This window comes from Leuciscus leuciscus, assembly GCF_965113295.1.
Source record: "Leuciscus leuciscus genome assembly, chromosome: 4".
In the NCBI taxonomy this organism is placed as follows: domain Eukaryota; kingdom Metazoa; phylum Chordata; class Actinopteri; order Cypriniformes; family Leuciscidae; genus Leuciscus; species Leuciscus leuciscus.
In genome coordinates, this window is record NC_138728.1 from 49,990,936 (window position 1) to 50,013,053 (window position 22,118).

At 41.8% G+C, this 22,118-nt stretch overlaps 2 protein-coding genes across 4 annotated transcripts in view; one reads left to right on the plus strand and one right to left on the minus strand.

Annotated features, from left to right (window-relative positions):
* The window catches only part of LOC309496988 (stonustoxin subunit alpha-like), a 253,685-nt gene that overhangs the window by 93,327 nt on the left and 138,240 nt on the right, over positions 1-22,118 (minus strand). The gene's annotated exons all lie outside the window — the stretch shown is intronic.
* On the plus strand, positions 258-2,589 carry LOC309497054 (uncharacterized protein). Its single transcript, XM_082167315.1, has 4 exons — positions 258-360; positions 788-928; positions 1,154-1,277; positions 2,224-2,589. The coding sequence occupies exons 2-4, from the start codon at positions 908-910 to the stop codon at positions 2,439-2,441; spliced, it is 363 nt and encodes a 120-aa protein (XP_082023441.1). The 5' UTR covers positions 258-360; positions 788-907; the 3' UTR covers positions 2,442-2,589.

The following is a 22,118-nucleotide window of genomic DNA, read 5'->3' on the forward strand; positions in this document are numbered from 1 at the left end:
TAGTGGGGCTACATGCCCACCAAATTTCATGTTCCCCGGTGTTTCGGTGTCCCTGGTATCGTTGACGAAAAATTCAGTAGATGAAAAAAAAAAAAAAAAAAAAAAAACCTTTGACAATCCCTATATGATCATAATAATTTAGACTGCTCTGTATTAAGTGGTATATACAGTTGATATGTAATTGTGATGGGTCTCATATTGATTTGAAAGCTTTTTGAAGATGAAGCATCCAAGAACCAATGCTGTGGACTCACTGAGGATCAGAGGACAGCTGTAAACGAGTTGGCACTGGCATGGGATCTCCCTGTATTAACAGAAACCAACAGGACTTGGCTTCTTCACAATCTGCTTCAACATGCAGTCCAAAGTTCCAGCATTAAAAAAAATATGAAGGATTGGGTCATTTGGGTGTGTAAAGTATTTGTCCCATCTAACTGGACATTTTCATATTTCAGACATGCTTTGTTCTTTTTTTGAATGTACATTCCTGGTTACTTTTCCAGACCTAGTGGTAATTGGACTTTTTCTCGTAGTTTGTATGCAACTGAAAAGGGCTTAATGGTGTCTCTAACCCTTTACCAGCATCTCCAGTGCAGTAATTTATGAGTAAATTTATGAAACACTCTCTCCAGCTCCATACAGCAACAACAGACTGTAATTATTTAATCTGTATGTGACTACTGTATGTAGCAGAATACTTTGAAACAAAATAACATAGTTAAGCATAGTACAAGGGAAAAAATGTCTTGGCAGGAAAAATAATATTTTATCCTTCTGATATTTTGAGGTTCTTGGACGAAACGCACGCCAGCTGAAGCAGTTTAAGCAGGGATTGAGGGAGTCATTGATTTTGCCACTTTTGGAATCTCGACCTGACACAGTGTCATCGGTTTTTCCACGTCAGTCAATGGCTGAATGCAGTGCTGAGGTATTCCACTTTTTTGTCCAACAGTAATTTTAATCGGAAAAAGTGCCATCTGACAATTTTTGTAACTGTGGTATGTATCTTAGTATCAAGGAATATTTGTTGTTGTTATTGGAGCAATTAGAAACGCAAATAAATGGGACACAACACATACTAAGCCACAAAAGAATGAAACCTGCAAGTGATGATAAAATTTGTATAGTTGTCATAATCATCTTGTGTTCTTAGGTTATTCTAGACCACATCAAATGGCCTGATGAAGGAGGGTTGGAGGATGATGGAGATGACAGTGGGTACTCAATTGACATCAAATGCAGAATTATGGGGTACTTGCGTCAGTTTATGAAAACAGGTAAATTGCATACACAGCAAAATCCCCAGTGTTAAATTAACACTCCTCAGTGTACATATGTGTCCACACTACAGGGTGTTAAAATTAACACTGAAGCAGTGTTGAAGTTAATGAGATAATTAAGTGATTAATTAAGTGATGATTGGCCATTAGTGGTGACACCTAATGTTAATAAGCAGAATCATTGAAGGAAAGAGAAAAGACAAGAACAGAAAAAAGAGAAACACCAACTGACTTCGAGCCATTACACATTATTGCGCATAATGGTGACTTGACACGAACAATTCCATAAAACATTAAAGTCTAAACTTCTGTTGAATCTCAAGAACTTTTGTAGATGTATGACAGAAATAAAGTCAAACTGGTAATATTAAGTGCAATTATGTGTAAAGGCTCGAAGTCAGTTGTAGTTCTTGTGTTTCTCTTTTTTTTCTGATATTCTTTTTCCTATGTAATGTCCCATCTAGTGCTTTCCACTTTTAGTGTTAAACAACTACCCCCACCCAACCCACTCATCCCACACACACACACAATTTCCTTTAATATTAGGATTTTGTAAAGGTGCCTTGTAAATGAACTTAAGTTATTATGTTCATTAAAAAAATCTCTGCATTTTGATTTTGAATATTTCTTATTGGCGGTGGTTTATAGACACCTATTGAGAAGGTGCATTGCCTGTTTGTGTACAACGCATGAGGAAATAAAATAATTTTAAGATCTGTCCCTCTGCCATGCTGAGCACTTGTTTTGTCCTACTTGTGAAGTCACATCAACAAAGTGTATTTACTCAATTATACAAACATGTCAGACATCATAGGAAAAACATGTACACTATTAACCTTAATTAACCTTAACATGCTTGCAAATTAGCCAAATCGTTTTTTTACTGCAACATGTAGGGTTAGAGACTCTTGTTTTCTTGTGCTTTGGCTCTTTTTATTTTCAGTGTCCCAAGAGCAGCTGAAACAGCTCGTCAAGTTTTGGGTTGGATGGGTGATACCCATGGCTAACATGAAAGTGGAGGTGGTTAGAGCGGAATATCCCACTTCATCCACATGCTACCGCATGCTTCGCTTGCCAGGTTACTACAAGAGTTACAGCGAATTTAGTGTTCATTTAGAGAACTGCATTGCCACAAATGACAGTGGGTTTGGATTATTGTAGAAAGTGGAATTTTCTGAATTCACAAGTTACCTCATTTCATTGTTTTCCATACAATTTTAGCTTTATAAATGAAGAATCTTACCATTGTTAAGCATTGATCAGTTTTTCAATGTTTCAAGATGTTGAAATGTTGGCTTTTATTGAAATGGTTTAGGAGTTGTGTACAGTTGTACAAATGTATTTACAATGAACTTGATAAAAAAAAAAGAAGAAGAAGAAGTTGTGTCTATTTGATTTTCATAGGGAATTAAAGTTCATACCGATGACCCTACACATAGCCAATGCTGTGCATATACTCCAGCGCAGCTAAATATTTATCTACTCCCATGCATGTTGAGGGTCCTATTGGGTCCACAGCAGCACTAAGTCCAGCTAGGTCATCTGGTCTCAAATGGCAGTCACTCTCAGGGACATGGACACCACAGTTGGGATCACAGGGTATAAGACCACTACTTTCCCAGTCAACCAAAGGGATCTGCAAATCCTGTAACACAAGTTGTCATTACTTCATCTGCCACAAATGCATGCATGCTTGAGTAAGGGATAATGTATGGCGAGGCGGTTTTTATAGCGAATAACCCCGACAGGCTGATCGGGACTCCGACGCGAAGCGGAGCCTGAAGGGGTTGTTATTCGCTATAACAACTGCCTCGCCATACATTATCCTGCTTATTACATGGTTACCTACAAAATAAATAAATAATTTGACAAAAAATATTGATTTAAAAAGGAGTTTATTGATTTAGAAACGACTGTATTGCTTCCGCTAAAGAAAATAGTCCGTTCCGCGTCCATAGCAACGCTCTGTTTTTCATGGCAACGGTGTGTTATATTTTGCAGCGGTCTGATATCAAGAAATAACAGACCGCATTCTACATTGGAATTCAACCAAGCCATGTAATAAGTATAATTAACAAACATGTAGACCCATGTGCCACAGTTGATTAGGAGTGAGATTTCTCTCAGTTGAAAGGGGGTGATTGTCCCAGCCATCTCTGAATCCATCAAGCTGGGCTTGCAAGCGGGGAATAAAAACATAATGGCAGCAGAATAGATGAATACTACTGGACAGGTCAAGTAGACCATCCCCTTCCAGCTGGTGCAGCACATTGTAGAAGTGGCATGTGACCGCTGTGAACACATCTCGCCAGAGACGTTCAATTCTGTTAAAAACACATACATTTATTTCAGCATTTAAAATATTCCTGTCCAGAAACAAGTTATTCCAACTGAATAATAATTGTAGCATGCAAATAAAAAAAGGACTATTACAACAAATCAAAAACTAGTTAATGCAATATAATAGGCCTTTTTTTATCAGTAAGTGCAAAGTAAATACTGTACTCATGTTAGGCAATTGAGGTGAAAGAGGATTCTAATCCTGGCCTTGGTTTGGTACTAGCAAGGTTTAACAGAACATAATAAGTTGTGGAACATACAGTATTAAAAAAATAAAGCATATGTAAACATTTTACCGTTTATATATACATATAAACATATATTCATGGTTACCTCTGATTATGTACACTTTTCCCTGCAATGAAGCTGTTTCTCCCGGATCCCCGGATGGAGAACATGAGGCGGGCCACATCAACATTTTCTACACCATGGTCACCACGAACCCTTGAGAAGTAAATGTGCCAGAATTTAAAACTGCAACTTTCAGCTAATATAAGAGGCCATTTAAACAAAGGACAATCAGAGTGGTATAGTTAAGAGTAAATATATATAAATTTAACTACAAGATTGACCTTTGTGGCAGGGGCGTAGCCAGAATTAGATTTTTGGGGGGTCCCATCTTAAAATGAGGGGGCAACCCATTTTATATATATATATATATATATATATATATAGCTTAACACCTATAAATAAAACAGCTTAACACCTGTACACATTTAAAACAGCATATTTACTTCACCGTTTCAGCAGAACAGACATAACAGCCCACAACATAGCTCGGTGATTATTACCTTTTACATGAGTCTACGAGGGCGATTATTAAAAGTGTCAATGATGTCATCATACTCAGTCCAGAAAATCCACCAATTTACGTTCGAAAAACAGCAGGGAAAGATTTAAAAGCAAATATATACAGCACAAAATCACAGCATTTTTACTTAACTGTTTCAGCAGCATAACAGCATACAACATAGCTCAGCGGCTATAATTCAAACCATGGGGATTACCTTTTACATGACAAGGCGGAGTCTACGGGGGCGATTATTAAAAATGTCAATGATGTCATCATAGTCCAAAGAATCCACCAGTTCCCGTTCAAAAGACAGCAGGGAAAGATTATTTAAACGCGAAGTTGTCATGTGTGATCTCAAAGATGATTTGACTCTTCCAACTGTTGAGAAAAGTCTTTCGACACTACAAGAAGTCATTGGCAGTGTGATCATTATCTTCAAGAGTCTATTTATGTTTGGGAAGACATCAGAGGGGCAGGTGTCCAAAACCTCCATGAGGGAAGAGAAAGAGTGGCCATCGTCTATTTTCCTGCACATAAGTTGAAAGAAAATGCTTAGTTCGGCTTCTTCAAATGAAACGCCATAGTGTTCGCAGGGCATCCTCAGTAGCTCGCCTTTTGAAAAAAAATCAGAGCCGGGCAAACACGCAGCAGCTGCACGCATTAATCCGCATTGATCCTCTTGAAAACGGCTGTTCAGTTCAGTGATTTGTCGGTCTAAAATATCAATCCATAGTTTGTTGAGATCAGCATTGTCCTTTATGGCTGTGGATTTGCCCAAACTACATGAAACCAGAGACTCTTTCAGTCGGGCCGGTAGCTTTCTTACTCTGGTGCTGGTGACATCCCAGTTGGAAATGGAATTCTTTTCCATCAGTTCATCAGTCAACTTTAAAACTTTGTCGAAATCATTTTGCACATTTTCTCGGAACTGTACATACATATCCCTTAGATTTTTTATCAGAGATAGGCAGTCGGTGACTGATATTGTGCTGCTCTGTAAACCCCTGGTAGCAACATCACTGGTCTCAAATAATTTCCCAAATGTCACCAACAGAAATACAAATTTTTTTGTCTGAATTTGATGCATGAGTGAATCAGCTTCTAGTTTCGTTTGGCCACTTGTTTCGGAGAACTCCGCCAGCGTTTCTAAAATTACATCAAATAACGTCAGTACTTTGCCGATGGAGCCAGATTTTGAGCTCCACCTTGTATCTGTAGATCGTTCAAGTTCAAGACACCTTCTGTGAGGATAAAGCTCCTTCTGGATCTCTAAAAAACGGGCATGCCTGTGCGCACCAGTCATGAAAGTGTGCAAAGAGTTCACAGTATCAAAAAAAGTATTGACATGGCCAGATACCTTCGTTGCGGTGCAGAGAACTAATGTCACGCTCAATGAGACGGAAGCAATAATGCAAGTAAAACTCTTTATTGAGGAAAATAGATGAACAAGTCTCTCTCAGGCTGGAATAGATGAACAGGTCTCTCTCTGGTTGGGTGACGCAGGGACAAGATGGTCAGCAATCCGGTGGTGTAGTGATGTGATGACGAATCGTGAAGTAATCCAGATGACGAACGGAAACCAGATGGACATCAAACAGGAAATCAAGACAGGAACTGAAACTCCGACGGGGACTGGATACACACACACGGAAGACACCAAAACAACGATCTGACAAAGAGAGACAAGTGCGGTGAGACTTTATAGGTGGATGGATTGACTGCAGCTGGTGATTAGAGTGCGATCAGCTGGATCGCTGATGCGCTGATCAGAGCGGTAACGCCCACTCGCACACACCCACACACACACATAACAACAAGTACACGAGACAAGAAGGAAACAGTGAATTCATGAACCGTGACAGTACCCCCCCTCCTAGGAACGCCTCCGGGCGTCCCCAGACTCCCTTACCTGTCGATTGTAATCATCAATAAGGGAGTGATCCAGGATGTCTCTAGCAGGTACCCAACTTCTCTCCTCCGCACCGTAACCTTCCCAGTCCACCAAGTACTGGAAACCGCGTCCCCTCCGCCTTGAGTCCAGAATACGGTTAACCGAATATGTAGGTTCCCCTTCTACGAGCCGCGGCGGGGGGGGAACCGGGACAGGCGGATTAATACAAGAACGAAACACGGGCTTAATTTTGGAAACATGAAAGGCGGGATGAATCCTCCTGTACACTGGAGGGAGTTTGAGGCGGACTGTCACCGGGCTAATGATCTTGGTGACAGTGAACGGGCCGATAAATTTGGGAGCAAGTTTATTAGAGACGGAGCGGAGAGGAATGTTCTTGGTAGAAAGCCACACTTTTTGACCAACGACGTATACGGGAGGCCTAGACCGGTGGCGGTCGGCTTTGGCCTTGGTGCGCGCCCCCACCTGGAGTAGAGTCTCACGGGCTCTAGTCCAAGTGCGGTGACACCTCTGGACGAAGGCGTGAGCAGAGGGAACCGCGACTTCGGATTCCAGACTAGAAAAAACTGGTGGCTGGTAACCTACACTACCCTCAAACGGAGACAGGCCCGTAGACGACACTGGTAACGTATTGTGGGCGTACTCCACCATTGACAATTGTTGGCTCCATGAGGAAGGATTCTTGGAGACCAAACATCGCAACGACCTCTCCAAATCTTGGTTGGCTCTCTCAGTTTGACCATTGCTCTGGGGATGAAACCCTGAGGACAGACTGACAGTCGCTCCCAATAATTTACAAAACTCTTGCCAAAATTTGGACACAAATTGGGGTCCTCTGTCGGAAACCACGTCTGTCGGGAGGCCATGTAAGCGAAAGACGTGGTCAACGACAATCAACGCTGTCTCCTTGGCTGAAGGTAATTTGGGCAAGGGAATAAAATGGGCCGCCTTCGAGAACCGGTCCACCACGGTCAAAACTACCGTGTAGCCTCGGGAGGGCGGGAGGGCGGTAATAAAATCTAGCGCAATATGGGACCAGGGTCTCGAAGGGACAGGCAACGGTTGAAGTAACCCATCTGGGGGTCGATTGGAGGTCTTACCAACGGCACAAACAGAGCAAGCCAAAACAAAACTGTGGACATCACGAGCCATAAGCGGCCACCAGAATCGTTGCTTGACCAAAAACTTGGTACGACTAACTCCTGGATGACAAGCCACGTTGGAACAATGCCCCCACTGAATAACGTCAGACCGTAATCCCTCCGGTACAAATAAACGGTTCGGTGGACAATCGGGCGGAGGCGTTACCCCTTCTAAGGCCTTCTTGACCTTCGATTCGACCTCCCATACGAGTGTGGAGATGAATAGAGTCTCCGGTAAAATGCACTCGGGAGTGGACGGGCGTTCGGAACGATCAAAAATGCGCGATAAAGAATCGGGTTTGATGTTTTTAGAACCCGGGCGGTACGAGAGAGTAAAATCAAAACGTCCGAAAAAAAGTGCCCACCGAGCCTGCCTGGAGTTCAATCTTTTGGCAGTCTTAATGTATTCCAGATTCTTATGGTCGGTCCAGACGATAAAAGGCACCCCCGACCCTTCTAACCAGTGACGCCATTCCTCCAACGCTAACTTGACTGCCAACAACTCTCTGTTACCAATGTCATAATTTCGTTCGGCAGGGGACAAACGATGAGAAAAAAACGCGCACGGATGCATCCTGTCGTCTGTGAGAGAGCGTTGGGAAATCACTGCACCTACCCCCACCTCTGACGCGTCGACCTCCACCACAAACTGACGTGCTGGATCAGGGGCAATGAGGATGGGGGCTGAAACAAAGCGGCCCTTCAGCTTGGCAAACGCAGCCTCAGCTGCGTCTGACCACCTGAACGTAGTTCTGGGGGAGGTCAAGGCAGTCAGAGTTGAGGCTAGTTGGCTGAAATTGCGAATAAACCGCCGGTAGAAATTGGCGAACCCCAGAAACCTCTGTAGGGCCTTACGGGAATCTGGACTTGGCCAATCCACCACAGCCTTAACCTTGTCAGGATCCATACGTATTCCCTCAGACGACACAATGTACCCTAGGAAAGGAACAGACTGTGCATGAAAAACGCATTTCTCCGCCTTGACAAAAAGCCCATTCTCTAGCAACCTCTGAAGCACTCGTCGAACGTGCTGCACATGTTCCTGGAGAGAAGAGGAAACTATCAATATGTCATCCAGGTAGACATATATGAACTGATCGACCATATCTCGCAGCACGTCATTGACGAGTGCCTGGAAGACTGCTGGGGAGTTGGACAACCCAAAAGGCATGACCAAGTATTCAAAGTGCCCCCTGGGGGTGTTAAAAGCAGTCTTCCACTCATCCCCCTTCCTGATGCGGACCAAATGATAAGCATTACGTAAGTCCAATTTAGTGAAGATGGATGCTCCCTGTAACCTCTCGAAAGCTGAAGACATCAACGGCAAAGGATAAGTAATCTTTACCGTGATGCTGTTCAGCCCCCGGTAATCAATACAAGGTCGCAGAGATCCGTCCTTCTTCCCCACAAAAAAGAACCCCGCCCCCGCTGGAGAAGAGGAAGGGCGGATGAACCCCGTCGCTAGAGAATCAGAAATATATTTCTCCATAGCCTCCCTTTCTGGGACAGAAAGCGAATATAACTTGCCTTTAGGCGGAGACTTACCTGGCAATAACTCTATGGCACAGTCATAGGGACGATGCGGAGGAAGAGAAGCAGCACGAGACTTACTGAACACCTCCTTCAGGTCTTGGTACTCCGCGGGCACGTTAGACAAATCCACTGCCACCTCCTGAAACACAGAAACAGAAACAGACGAACAGGCAGACACAAGACAGGACTCATGACATTTACTGCTCCATTCCAACACTGAATTCTTCTGCCAGTCTATTCTGGGGTTGTGATTGATGAGCCAAGGATGTCCGAGAACAACAGGTGCGAGAGGTGAGTCCAGTATGTAAAATGAAAGGGTCTCAGTGTGATTGCCAGATGTGATGAGTGTGATGGGTCCGGTGATGAGTGCAATGGTGGGTAAATCCTGGCCGTTGAGTGCATGAACAGCGATCCTTTGAGTGAGTGGCTGGATGGGAACTTGGAACTTGAGTGCAAATGAATGGTCCATGAAATTACCTTCGGCCCCTGAATCCACCAGTGCGTGACAGTCGTGATTGTGGGCTGACCATCTTAGTCTTACCGGGAGGAGCGTAGATGTTGATGAGGTCTTCTCAGCGGAGATCCCACCCGACAGTAGCCTCATACTTACTGCCGGGCTTGGCCTTTTACCGGGCAGTTGTAAGCATAATGTCCTGCGGCGCCACAGTACAGGCAAAGGCCTTGGGATCTCCGCCTTTCCTTCTCCTCCCGGGAAAGCCGAGCTCGACCGACCTGCATGGGCTCGTGATCGTCGACGGGGCTGACCGCGTCCCTGCCGCTGGACCGCTGGTTCTCAGTTCCTCTTAATCCTCGGCTGGGTAGCATCCGTCGCTCGACCCTAGTCAGTCGTGCATCCACTCGAAGTGCCAATTCCACCAGTCCATCAAGGGAAGTAGGAAGGTCCAGGGCGTAGATCTCTCTTTGGACGCGGTCAGCCAGCCCATGCAGGAACATGTCCCACTGCGCCTCCTCGTTCCACTGACACTCAACCGCCAAGGTCTTGAATTCAATCGAGTAATCTGAAACTGACCTCTCTCCTTGTTTGAGTTCCGCGAGCATCCGAGCCGCCTCTCTCCCGGCAACCGCTCTGTCGAAAACTCGTTTCATTTCGGCGGTGAGTGTCTGGAACGAGGCGCAGCAAGGGTCTTGATTCTCCCACACCGCCGTCCCCCATAGAGCTGCCTTCCCAGTCAACAAGGTCAGCACAAATGCCACTTTGGCATTCTCGGTGCAGAAGGTTCTGGGCTGGAGGGCAAAATGCATCGAGCAACGTGTCAGAAAAGCTCTACAAAAGTTGGGCTCACCCGCGTATGATTCCGGAACAGGTAGGCGGGGCTCCGACTGGGAGGCGCTCGCTGATGGTGTGGGGGGAACGGCCGGTGTGGGTGGCGCAGTGGGAGCTCGCAGATGTTGAATTTGCTGGGTGAGCTCGGACACCTGCGTCACCAAAGCTTGAACAGCCCGGGCCGTATCATTCAGATTCTTCTCCTGACTGTCCATCCGCTGAATGCTGGAGTTTACAAACTCATCCAAAGTTGAGGGATTACTCGCTGCTTCCATTGACACGGTCAGATCGTTATGTCACGCTCAATGAGACGGAAGCAATAATGCAAGTAAAACTCTTTATTGAGGAAAATAGATGAACAAGTCTCTCTCAGGCTGGAATAGATGAACAGGTCTCTCTCTGGTTGGGTGACGCAGGGACAAGATGGTCAGCAATCCGGTGGTGTAGTGATGTGATGACGAATCGTGAAGTAATCCAGATGACGAACGGAAACCAGATGGACATCAAACAGGAAATCAAGACAGGAACTGAAACTCCGACGGGGACTGGATACACACACACGGAAGACACCAAAACAACGATCTGACAAAGAGAGACAAGTGCGGTGAGACTTTATAGGTGGATGGATTGACTGCAGCTGGTGATTAGAGTGCGATCAGCTGGATCGCTGATGCGCTGATCAGAGCGGTAACGCCCACTCGCACACACCCACACACACACATAACAACAAGTACACGAGACAAGAAGGAAACAGTGAATTCATGAACCGTGACAACTAAATTCAGCCTGTGCGAGTTGCAATGCACGTACAAGGCATTTGGAAAAGTACGCTTTAGAATCAAGTGCACCCCACCCTTGTTACCTGACATAACAGAAGCCCCATCAAAGCCAAAGCCAACGCAAAGAGATGGATCCAACTGTAATGGCTCAATGACTTGCAAAATCTTAGCAGAAATCCCATTAGCACTCATATCTCCCGTTTCAACGAATCCAACCGCTCTCTCTTTAACTTTGCCTGCATGAACGTATCTTACACACACAGCCACCAGCTCGCGTTTTGAAATGTCCTTGCATTCATCCGCCATAATTGCGTAGTAGGTGTATGGTGTCTCATGCAACTCAGACTTGATCTTTCGTAGAAGTAGCGAGGCTGCACATTCAAGTAACTCGTTCTGAATTTCTGCACTCATTAGTCTGGCGTTTTTTGGTATCTCCTGGAGACGATTTTGCACGTTTGGGTCATGCTTGGCAATTAAGCTAAACAGTTCCAAAAAATTGCCCTTATTTAAGGCCTCTTCATTTTCCCTGTGGCCACGTAAAGCAATGCCTTGTTTTGCACAGAACATAACAATGTCAATGACCACTTTGACGTGTTCGCGGTTTTTCTCCACAAACGTGCGGTCATCCCGAAAGAGCTGGTTTAAAACAGTACCATGGGTTTTACGGGTTGCTTTATATGACTCATATTTACAAATGGAAAGGGAATGAGATTTGCTGGCTTGGTGTCTGATGCATGACCTGCGGAGGTGTTTCCAGTCTGTGAATCCATCGCAGATGAATGCTTTTTCTGCGCATGGATCGGGAAAATGCCGACATGCTTTGCAAAACACAGCATTATTTGTTGAACTATATTCAAGCCATGTAAACTCATTGTACCATTTTGGGGAAAAGCAACGATTCTTTCCGGCAAACTCAGTGTAAGGAAATGTGGTCATCACTGGTTGTGAAGGCGGTTCATCAATTGCAGACAAATCATTGGGCATTATGCCGATCTGTGTCGTGGAAGTCTCACCGCTACACTCCTGTGATGAAATAGGCGTTTCTGTGTCCTGAGAAGCCTCAGGTGCCACTTCACTCGCTGTCGCAGAAGCAGACTCAGATGATGTAGATGACACATTTTCTCTTTCTCGCCGTGCTTTTTTGAAAAAGGCTAATATTGTACTTTGCGCGGCAGCTGCCATTGTCACCGAATATTAATGAACTCTCAAGCGAAGATGACAGCGTAAGTTACGCACAACACGTGACATAGGCTATCAAATCAAGTTTGAAAACAGCCGCATTTTACCGCGCAGCATTTTGATTGGTCAATCTATCAATCAGACTGACAAATCAACATTTTCTTATTTTAAGCAATCGGAAATCTGAGGGGGCCGGACATGTAAATGAGGGGGCCAAGGCCCACCCAGGCCCCCTCGTGGCTACGCCACTGCTTTGTGGTAAGCCACATCTCTCAACAGCTTCACTGAAGAAGGCAAGGGTAGTGGAGGCCTTGTTGTTATTGGCAACACCAAGATACATTATCTACAGGAATAATACAGAACAACTCATCATACACAAAATCAAACCTTTTAATTTTCTAGGTTTGATTAAGTTATATATACTCGTGCGCAATTTTTGTGAGCAAAAAGTAAACAAAAATAACGACTTTATTCAACTATTCATTTCGTTCTCTCTGGGCCTCGAGTTAGTTCACGTAGTAAAACAGCGCAGCGCTTCTGTGTTGTACATCACACGCATCACACATATGACCAGCGTCAGCCAATAGTGAGCCTACGTGTGACGTACAACACAGAAGCGCTGCGCTGTTTTACTACGTGAACTCACTCGAGGATTTCATCAAAAATATCTTAATTTGTGTTCCGAAGATGAACAAAAGTCTTACGGGGTTGGAACAACATGAGGGTGAGTAATTACTGACAGAATTTTCATTTTTTGGTGAACTAACCCTTTAAGTTCAAATCAAATACTTCCAAACTGCCCATACTACTTCTGAATAGGATGTCTAAGTTACTTCATAAATTGTATGAAAATTATGGAAATATATGGTTCAGATTGCACAAACCATATATGGCAATGGAGGCACCCTTATATGGTCAGTAATGGAGCTTGGATGTCATCTAGTGAAAAACTTTGGTACTGCGCCCAAACAAAATCTCACTGAAAGCAAATTTTTTTAAGATATCAACCTCAAATTTGTTCAGATGTTTGGCTTATTATTTTTTTAGTTTTAGAGTCAAACATATTTTGTAAAATATATATATTATTATAAAAATTATATTTTTACATTGTGTATTTTCCTATATTTTTTATTTATTTTTCACTTTCAAAATGTATTCCACTTCTACAATTATCTGCCAAATGTCTTCTTAAAAACAAGACCAAACATATGTCTATATTCCAAAGAATGCTTAAATTTCAACCATTTAAGTTAAGACAGGCTACTTTATTTTCATGTCTATGTGAAAAAGGGGGAGCAAGTTAAGGGGTTAAGTAATTGTTATGCTACTGTTAAGATATACTGCAAAAAAAGGCCTGCATCAAATAATTATCAGTACCTTCCTGGAGAAGCCATCAATTCCTCCGAATATCACCATATTGTACCTTAATAGAGAAAGTGAAAAAAAGTGTATAGACATCCATAACCTTACTTTTATATAGAACTAGCCCTGCAATAGATTTGTTTGAAAAACACAACCAACCTTATAAGTTTGTGGTTTGTGTCGATATGCATTAGTGATCTGGGGCCTGGGACAGAGTATGTCCTGCGTACCACACACCGCAACTCTGACATCCTTGATACAATCCCTGCAGTGTCAACTCTGTGCATTGATGCACGGACCCTCCGCCACTGAACTCGATGTCCCCGAGCCCGCAACAGTCCCAACATCATGCGATACTCAGCATGTGGGTTGCTGGAGTGAATGTCTGACACCAGGACGTCAAGTTCATCATCAGTTAAGTCACTGTACAGACCCCTCACAGATAATCCCCAATCACTCATACGTCTCTGCAGCGTCCACCTAGAAACCCCTACAAAATTGGCAATGCACTTCACAGATAGGCCCATACTAAGAAGCTCAGCCACATATTCCTCGGATATAATAACTCTGGGGCGGCCACTATTTCCCCTTTCCAGGGAAACTGTTATACATGTTTCCTTGTCATTTTGCTCAGAGACTAGGTGATGTAACTCCGTAAGGGCATCATACACTGCTTGAGGGATCTGAAGTTGGCTTGACACTGCGCTGAGTACAACAAGCTCCTGTGAACATACAAACTCCAAATAATCTAGATCCAGAGGGGCACGATCAAGGCAACTTGATAGTCGGATGTAGAGCCTGTCAAGTAAATGACTGAGTAGCATTTCCTAGAGAGAACAAAACTATATTAAAAAAACAATCCTTCTAGCATCTCAACAATGTTGGCTGCCTAAATAATACATATATGCCAATAAACAATTATTAAAACAAACATGACTGGACTATAATAATTTATAAGTTTTGCATAAGTCAAACCTGAAATAAAAATACTGGAATTATGTTATAGTCATGGCACAGAGAAACAATGATAAATATGACCAAACATTATTGCACTCAGTCTAGCTTAGTTTTTTGAGGAAGCGCCTGTTTCTAAGTGGTTAAGCATCTGTTGCAGGTCAGCTGATTTGTGACACTGCAGGGCACATGGGAGTGAACTAACTATTCTTAAACTATGTAAATAATGATTTTATATTTCATGGAACACCAATTTGCAGTAATTTTGGATTTAAAACATGCTTTAAATCGCATTGGCTTTATAGAATGTTAATTAACCTGCTCTGTGACTCACTGCAGCTTCCAATTATGCCTACTGGGCAAATAAAATACCTTTACTTTACTATGGTATTCCTATAAATGTTATCATCCACCAAAAACAAACCAAACCAAAAGAAAGAAAAACATTGCACACATTTGATATGATATGATACTGACCTGCGAAGACCCACTCTGTTCTGTCATTTTTCTAGAAGGTAAAGCAGAAGAGAATATAAGGAATACATCGTTTAATGAGAGTATCTTTTATGAGACGATTTAATAGCAAACTTAACAGTACAGATACGTTAGGCTAGCATTAGCGTTAGTGTAACTTACATTTCGTGAAACAATAAAGGCTAACCCAACTAAGAAACAATGATGATTACCAACTTAGCCGACCAGAGCACATATTAAAACTACTTAAACAAATGTATAACGGTGAATGATTGCAGGGGGAAGATAAGAAGAAGAAAAAACATACCTTTATTGGTTCCTCACATCGCCACCGCGGGAAGATGGTCACGGTTTTTTTTCCGCAGTTATCATTTTGGTTGGGAGATGTATCAGCCTTTAGGTATGCCACAAGTGCTGTTCGGAGCAGTGATGGAGTACTCGAGTCCTGGACTCGGACTCGAGTCCCTATTCTCTGGACTCGAGTCCGACTCGAGATTCTATTCTCTGGACTCGTGACTTGACTTGGACTCTTGGACTGATGACTCGTGCTTGGACTCGGACTCGAGGATATATAAAATCGGACTTGAGCATTCATCAAATGAATGACGTTGGATGAAGTTTCTAACCAAATAGGTAATAACATTTTGATTTAAGATGTTACACTTTTCCTGTTTCGGGCTCCAAGACCGGCCGGGATCTCTTTTTTCCCGCATATAAGAACGAGCAGAGAGAAAGCCCCGGCCGCGTGCGCACTCACCATCTTCAAACAACACGAGCGCTCTCTTGCTCCCTCTCCCTCACGCATATTAATCAAAATGACGAAAATGTCTAATTATGTCAATTAATCCAAAAAAAGAAAATGGAACTGAAGCTGTTTATGCACTGGTTTCAGAACTAAGAGTAGCCTATATGCTAATACCCAGCAAACACAGAACGTTGGCGCAACGTACCCAACCTTCTAACAACGTTTTAACAACATGGCCAAAAGGTTGCTATAACTACGTTGTGTGGTGAAAGTTGTTACAGCGTTGTCACAATGTTGACATTAGCTGTGTCTGAAACCGCTCACTCGTTCACTCATTCACTAATCCTGGCTACATGGTGAATGGCAGTTGAGTGCACTACATCAGCAAAGAGTGAACGAAAATGAGTGAGCGAATTCGTATCGTGTATTTTATATTGTGTGCGTGTGTGAAAGCGGTTAACGATAACGGCTGGTGTTACCACGGCTCGCGGGTGCAGATCTGGCGGTCCGCGGCATTCTGCTCACCGGCCCACGGGCAGGTTGCTGACGAATGCCTCAACAATTTCCCACTTGTGGTCCATGCTCATTTTATTCATGAAGTTATAGTTAATCCTTAATTTTAATAACATTTAATGTATTTTCTTAATATCCACAACAAGTGAAAATTAAAAAGTGATGGTCAGCAAACCAGAAAGTGCACCACGCCACCGGTCTGATGCATGGACCGGTGCATGGTCTGCTCTTGGACCACCATCATATTCAGTTTATTAACTTGCCATGAATTATTACACAAATGTTCATGAGTGAGTGAGACTGCTGAACACTGTGTCGCAGGAAGAAGGATCTGAAGTGCCGGTGTTTCGGCAATAAAAACCCGCCGAACTGATCCGAAACCATGCAGCCCAATTTTTATCCACCCGCCCAAATTTTTGCCCGCAAAATAGATAGCAAAACCGCCCAATTTGCAGCCCTGACTGTGTAGCCTAGACTAGAGCACACGGCAGAAAGGGTAGGGAGGGAGCGAGAGACCTTGCGTGCATGTGCATGTGAGCTCATTTTTTGAGATATCAACCTAAAATGTGGATTTTTGGAATTGGATTGTGGAACACAACTTGTTCAGATTTTTTGCTTTTATTTTCTTGCAGTTATAGAGTAAAATATATTTTGTAATATATATATAGGCTATTTTATATAAAATATAAATAATTATATTTTTAAATTAGTACATTTAAATGAACTCAAACTTATATAACTTTTGTTCTGTTTCACTTTCATAATTTATTTCACTTAAACAATAATTTGGCAAATGTCTTCTTTAAAACAAGACCAACCATAGGTCTATATTCCAAAGCATTCTTGAATTACAACCATTTAAAGGAACCGTATGTAAGAAATGTATTTCAATTAATAATAAAATGGCCCTGATATGTCACTAGACATTAAGAAATCATGTTCATTTCAAATACTTATATCACTGACAACAGTAGTCCGGCCAGGATTTTGTCATTTAAAAAGTGAAGTTGCAGCCCTCAACTGATGTTGATGTTGTCATGTTGTGTTTTGACCTGATGCTCCACCCTCCACCTATCTACCAATCACGAAGCCAGTAGTGTTTCGGCATCCGGGTTGCCAGCTCTGCTCTAGTTACCACAGCTGCAGCTACAAACGTGTCGGATAAAAAATATCTAACATTACGAAACCTAAAAGACCTCGTTATGAATCCGAAATACGTCGTGACAAAGTCCGAAATAATAAAGTCCGGGGGACTGTTTCTGGGGGACGAGTCTGAGGGAAGAACAGGAGACAAATGTAAGAAGAATGCAGAAGACAAAAGGTAGGTAAAATAAAAAGTGAACCCCCAGAAACAGTCTCTGCAATAATAATCTCTGCAATAATAATTAATAAAGGCTGGTTTAAAGTACTTCTTCCTGCCTCTAATATAATTGCTGACATAATAACAACCCATTGTGACATATGACCTGGACATGTTCTTGACAGTTTCTGTGAAATTCACCCTTTAAGTGATTTGTAAATTAATTTAATTATTTTACCCCATTTCAACTTTCTTTCCCTTTTACTATTTGGTTGTTCCATCATTCCAGCACTTTTTCTCCTCTCCTCTCCTATTTCCATTTTCTTTAATGAATTATTAAGAAATATTAATTAAATATTATTCAGATGGCAATAAAATCACAGACTAGCCCCTCTAAATGATGAAAATGCCTTACAACCCCATGAGAAACAATTACCGGCCAACTAAGGCTTTAGATGTTTTTGGTCCATGGATGATGTCAGCGCAACGCATTAGATGTGGCCTGCATGAGCGTGAGAGCTGTGATATTTTTTATCATAATTACTGATATAATGTTATCGTCCAGATACGAAACTTACACACTAAGGTGTCTACACACTGTAGCACTCATCCCACCTGCCACACACACACACACACACACACACACACACACACACACTCACCCGAAGTTGGCCGCCATTGTGCTTATTGAAAGATTTACAGATTGCACCAGGTTCTCCAGCTGCTCATGGTAGCCCCCCACATCTTCCAGCAGGACCTGCAGAACACTGCGGGGGAACCCAATGAGTCCATTGTTGAAGACATGCTGGCCCCGATTAGCTCGATTGTAAGAACCAGTCAGCTTGTGACTAGAATTAATGGCATTTAGGGCCTCCTGGGCGTTGTTTCTGAGCCGAGCCTCAAGCTGAGATTTGGATTCAATAATCCTACAGGTCGGTCCTGTCAGAAAACAGAGCGTGACATGCAAACGCTCACACAGCAATTTATTAGGTACTGGTTCTGTATTTAAAGCTGCAGTCCATTACGTTTGGTTCTCTGGCGGTTCATAACCAAAACTGCATGTGTCATGTGTAAGAACATTGTAGCCGGAGCTGCTTCTCTCTGTTTATGTCTATGACGAGTCACGCAGGTACTGGGATACTCCGCAGGGACGCCGACCTGAACCAGTATAAAATAGTCTGAATATAATAACTTATTATAGATGTACAGTAGTGATTCAGGATAGGATAAAAACACGGTTTGGAAAATGGATTCATGATGTACTCACTCATTATATACATTTTGTAAATTTTAAACACAAAAAGGTTTTGGACTGCAGCTTTAATGTGTGCGTAGAACAAAACTAAGATTGTGAGATGGGAGAATTGGTAGGTAGTTCCTTTAGTTCAGAGCACATTCACACACACACACATTTTTATATTAGTGTTCCTCACTCTTAGTGTATGTTTGTGAGATTTGTGTATTGGTGTATCTCACCCTTATGCAGAATCTCAATATGGGGCTGGGGGTGGGGGGTTATGATTAATACAACTCCGAAAGCTGCCAAAATCGGCATTAAAAAAGGGTGCGCCATGGTGTCAGTCAGATCCTTTTCTGGTCAGCAAGTTTATCTGTGTAAAAAACATAATATTTCACCAAATAGACCAAGAAATGTGCATTCATATTTTTGACTGAAGAATAGTGTTGATGATAGCAGGGGCATTTCTAGAGTCTGATCACTACTGGGTCATAGGCCCCCCAAGAATGTTCCAGAAGTACGTATAAATTTGTACGTACAATTGTTAAACAATAATAATCTATTTAAGCAATTGTTTTTCATACATTTTTATGTGTCTTATGGTGCTCCTGCCCCTTAAGGCAGTGCGCTGGGAAAAGAAAAAAACGGAGAGAAGAGAAGCGAGTTGTATGCTAGTTAGGCGGCTGTTCATGCCAAGGGGGTAATCCAGCACCCGGAAAGCGTACCTTCCCTGGGGGCCGCCATTGGTTAGCAAGCCATCACCTGCTGTTAGCATTCCATTGACTCCCATTCATTTTGGTGTCACTTTGACAGCAAATAACTTTGCATCTGAGGCGTTTAAAGACTCTATTTATCCATTGTTTATTTCTAAAGAAACACAACAATGTATAAAAGGCTCCATTACCTTGTATCTTACGTTATGGCCCCGTAGAAGCAGTTTTTGTAAAAATAGGCTAAAGATTGCGTCATAACCACGCGACTCTCTGTCGCTCAGTAGAGAAATAATCGTATAGACAGGAGCAGAAGCTCGCAGGCAATCGGGGGGGACGTGGAGGCATAAAGTCCGATAAAGTTTGAGTCTGCGCAGTACGCTCAGCCATCAGGAAGTGAGTGCTTCTAACTGTCTTCACTTTTCTCCTTTGAAAGTCTACGGGGTCGCTGTGTCCATTTATTACTGTCTATGGTTCATGCTGTTATGCCGATGCTTCTGATTAAAAAAGAAACGTGAATTACCACCATTGTAACCCGTGTTTTATTTATGTTACCCACGGTGAAGAGACAGGAGTTATCGCCGATACGGCATCAAGAAATAAGGGTTACAGACTGGTGGCAGCGGTTTCACATTTACATTTACATTTAGTCATTTAGCAGACGCTTTTGTCCAAAGCGACTTACAAATTGGGACTAAATTAAGCAAGTCATCGTGAAGAGGCAAAAAACAACGCCAGAAGTGCTCAAAATACGAAGTTCAGGCATTATTCAGAGTAGCATAAGCCCGATAAGCGAGAATTTACAGGAAAATATATATATACATTTTTTATTTATTTTATTTTTATTTATTTTCTTATGAGGTTAAGTCCAAATTATGATGAGTCCGCCATTGCTATGGAAAGATTTAGAAGGTTCATAGCAGGTCTTGACCATGTTCTCCAAGCAAAATGTCATGAGCATGGCGCTGTAGCAAATTAGCTCTATGAAATATTAATAATCAATAATAACTGGTTATAATTGATTATGAATATTTGGATCAGTTAATATAATTAACTTACTGTCGTAAATTAATATTACAATCAATTAACCTGTTTGTCCCGTGAACACTCAGGATTAATTGTTTATTAACTCTAAGAAATGTACATTTCCGGGGCATGGGAAATGTCTTTCTTAATTTACAGCACTACTAAGAGCAGTAGCAAAGATCTTAAATGATTATTGACTCCAGTTATGAGCTTGAGACACGGACAACTTTACGTGTGACATGAACAAGATTTTATTAGTCTAAACACTTAAACTACTCTAACATACACACACATACATGCATACAGTTTACCAAGGGAAAGAGAGCTGAAGCAGAATACAGGAAAGCAAGAAATTATAGCATTGTTTGAAATTCAGCAGATCAACAGCCTTGAGCAAACCATCAGTTTAGTTCTAACACGCCACTGTCACCGTCCCGTATACGGGACGCCTAAGTTTACGTCACTATATTACAATTAAATCATAATTTAATCATGACAAACTATATATTGTTGGAAAAGTCTAAGACTCCTTAATAGATATTTCAGCACTGTTTTTTGTTACAATTTATGCAGGAACAGTAATAGATGAATTTATGACAAGAGCGCACCTCAAAAAATCTACATCATAACAGGAGTTCTGGCGTTTGTCACAAAAAGTCGACGCACACACTTTTAATAATTGAAACTTTGGTTTTCTTGCTAAAAGTTCATAATAAAACATTTAATCTAGTATTTGTCAATAAAAAAATATAAAATAATATTATCTTCTAAAAAGTATAACATGTATATTATCCTCTAAAATATTATATTATATATTTTTATCGCCTTTTTTATTACATTACATATTTTAGTAGTTATCATAAATTAGGTATCATTTGAAAGCTTACGATCTCAGAATTCATCCTGTGAAAACTGTTTTGAAATTGGACATTGTGTTACCATAGAAACGGTACTCTAAATTATTTTATCAGGCTCCTCCCCTTTTGGGCATCATTATGTTTCATAATTTATGCTAAAAATATTTTCTAATCTTGACAAAACACATATTGTCAGAAAGGTCTGAGTCTCAAGGTTCCATATTTTGTGACAGAAGTGATATTTGGACAGAAATGTATTCATTTGTTATGTTAGAATGCATACAGTTAAATTCAATGGAATTCAATGACACCCGGTGGCTATTTTTGGTAATACGCCTAAACAAAATCTCATGGGAACTTCAATTTTTGTGATATCAACTTCAAATTTGGAACACAACTTGGTTAGATATATGGCTTTCATTTTATAGTAATTTTTTTGTAAAACATATTTTGTAAAATATATATTTTATATAAAAGAAAAATATGAAATAAATTATATTTGATTTAATGTAAATTTAAACTTTCATAACTTTTTCATACTTAAATTTTTCTGGAGCTGTGTGAGCCAATGAGAAGATTTCCCATTGGAGGGAAATTTTTACGACCCATTGTCCCTTTGAACATGCAATTTGATTGGATGTTTAACACAAGAATCTTTAAGATGCTTATAATACTAATGCGTCACAAAGTTAGCAGA

Excerpts from the sequence above, each read along its gene's own strand:
- LOC309497054 (XM_082167315.1), top strand. The coding sequence starts at position 908 with ATGGCTGAATGCAGTGCTGAG. Across the intron at positions 929-1,153 it reads TGGCTGAATGCAGTGCTGAG|GTTATTCTAGACCACATCAA; the intron begins GTATTCCACTTT and ends TTGTGTTCTTAG. Across the intron at positions 1,278-2,223 it reads GCGTCAGTTTATGAAAACAG|TGTCCCAAGAGCAGCTGAAA; the intron begins GTAAATTGCATA and ends TTTTATTTTCAG.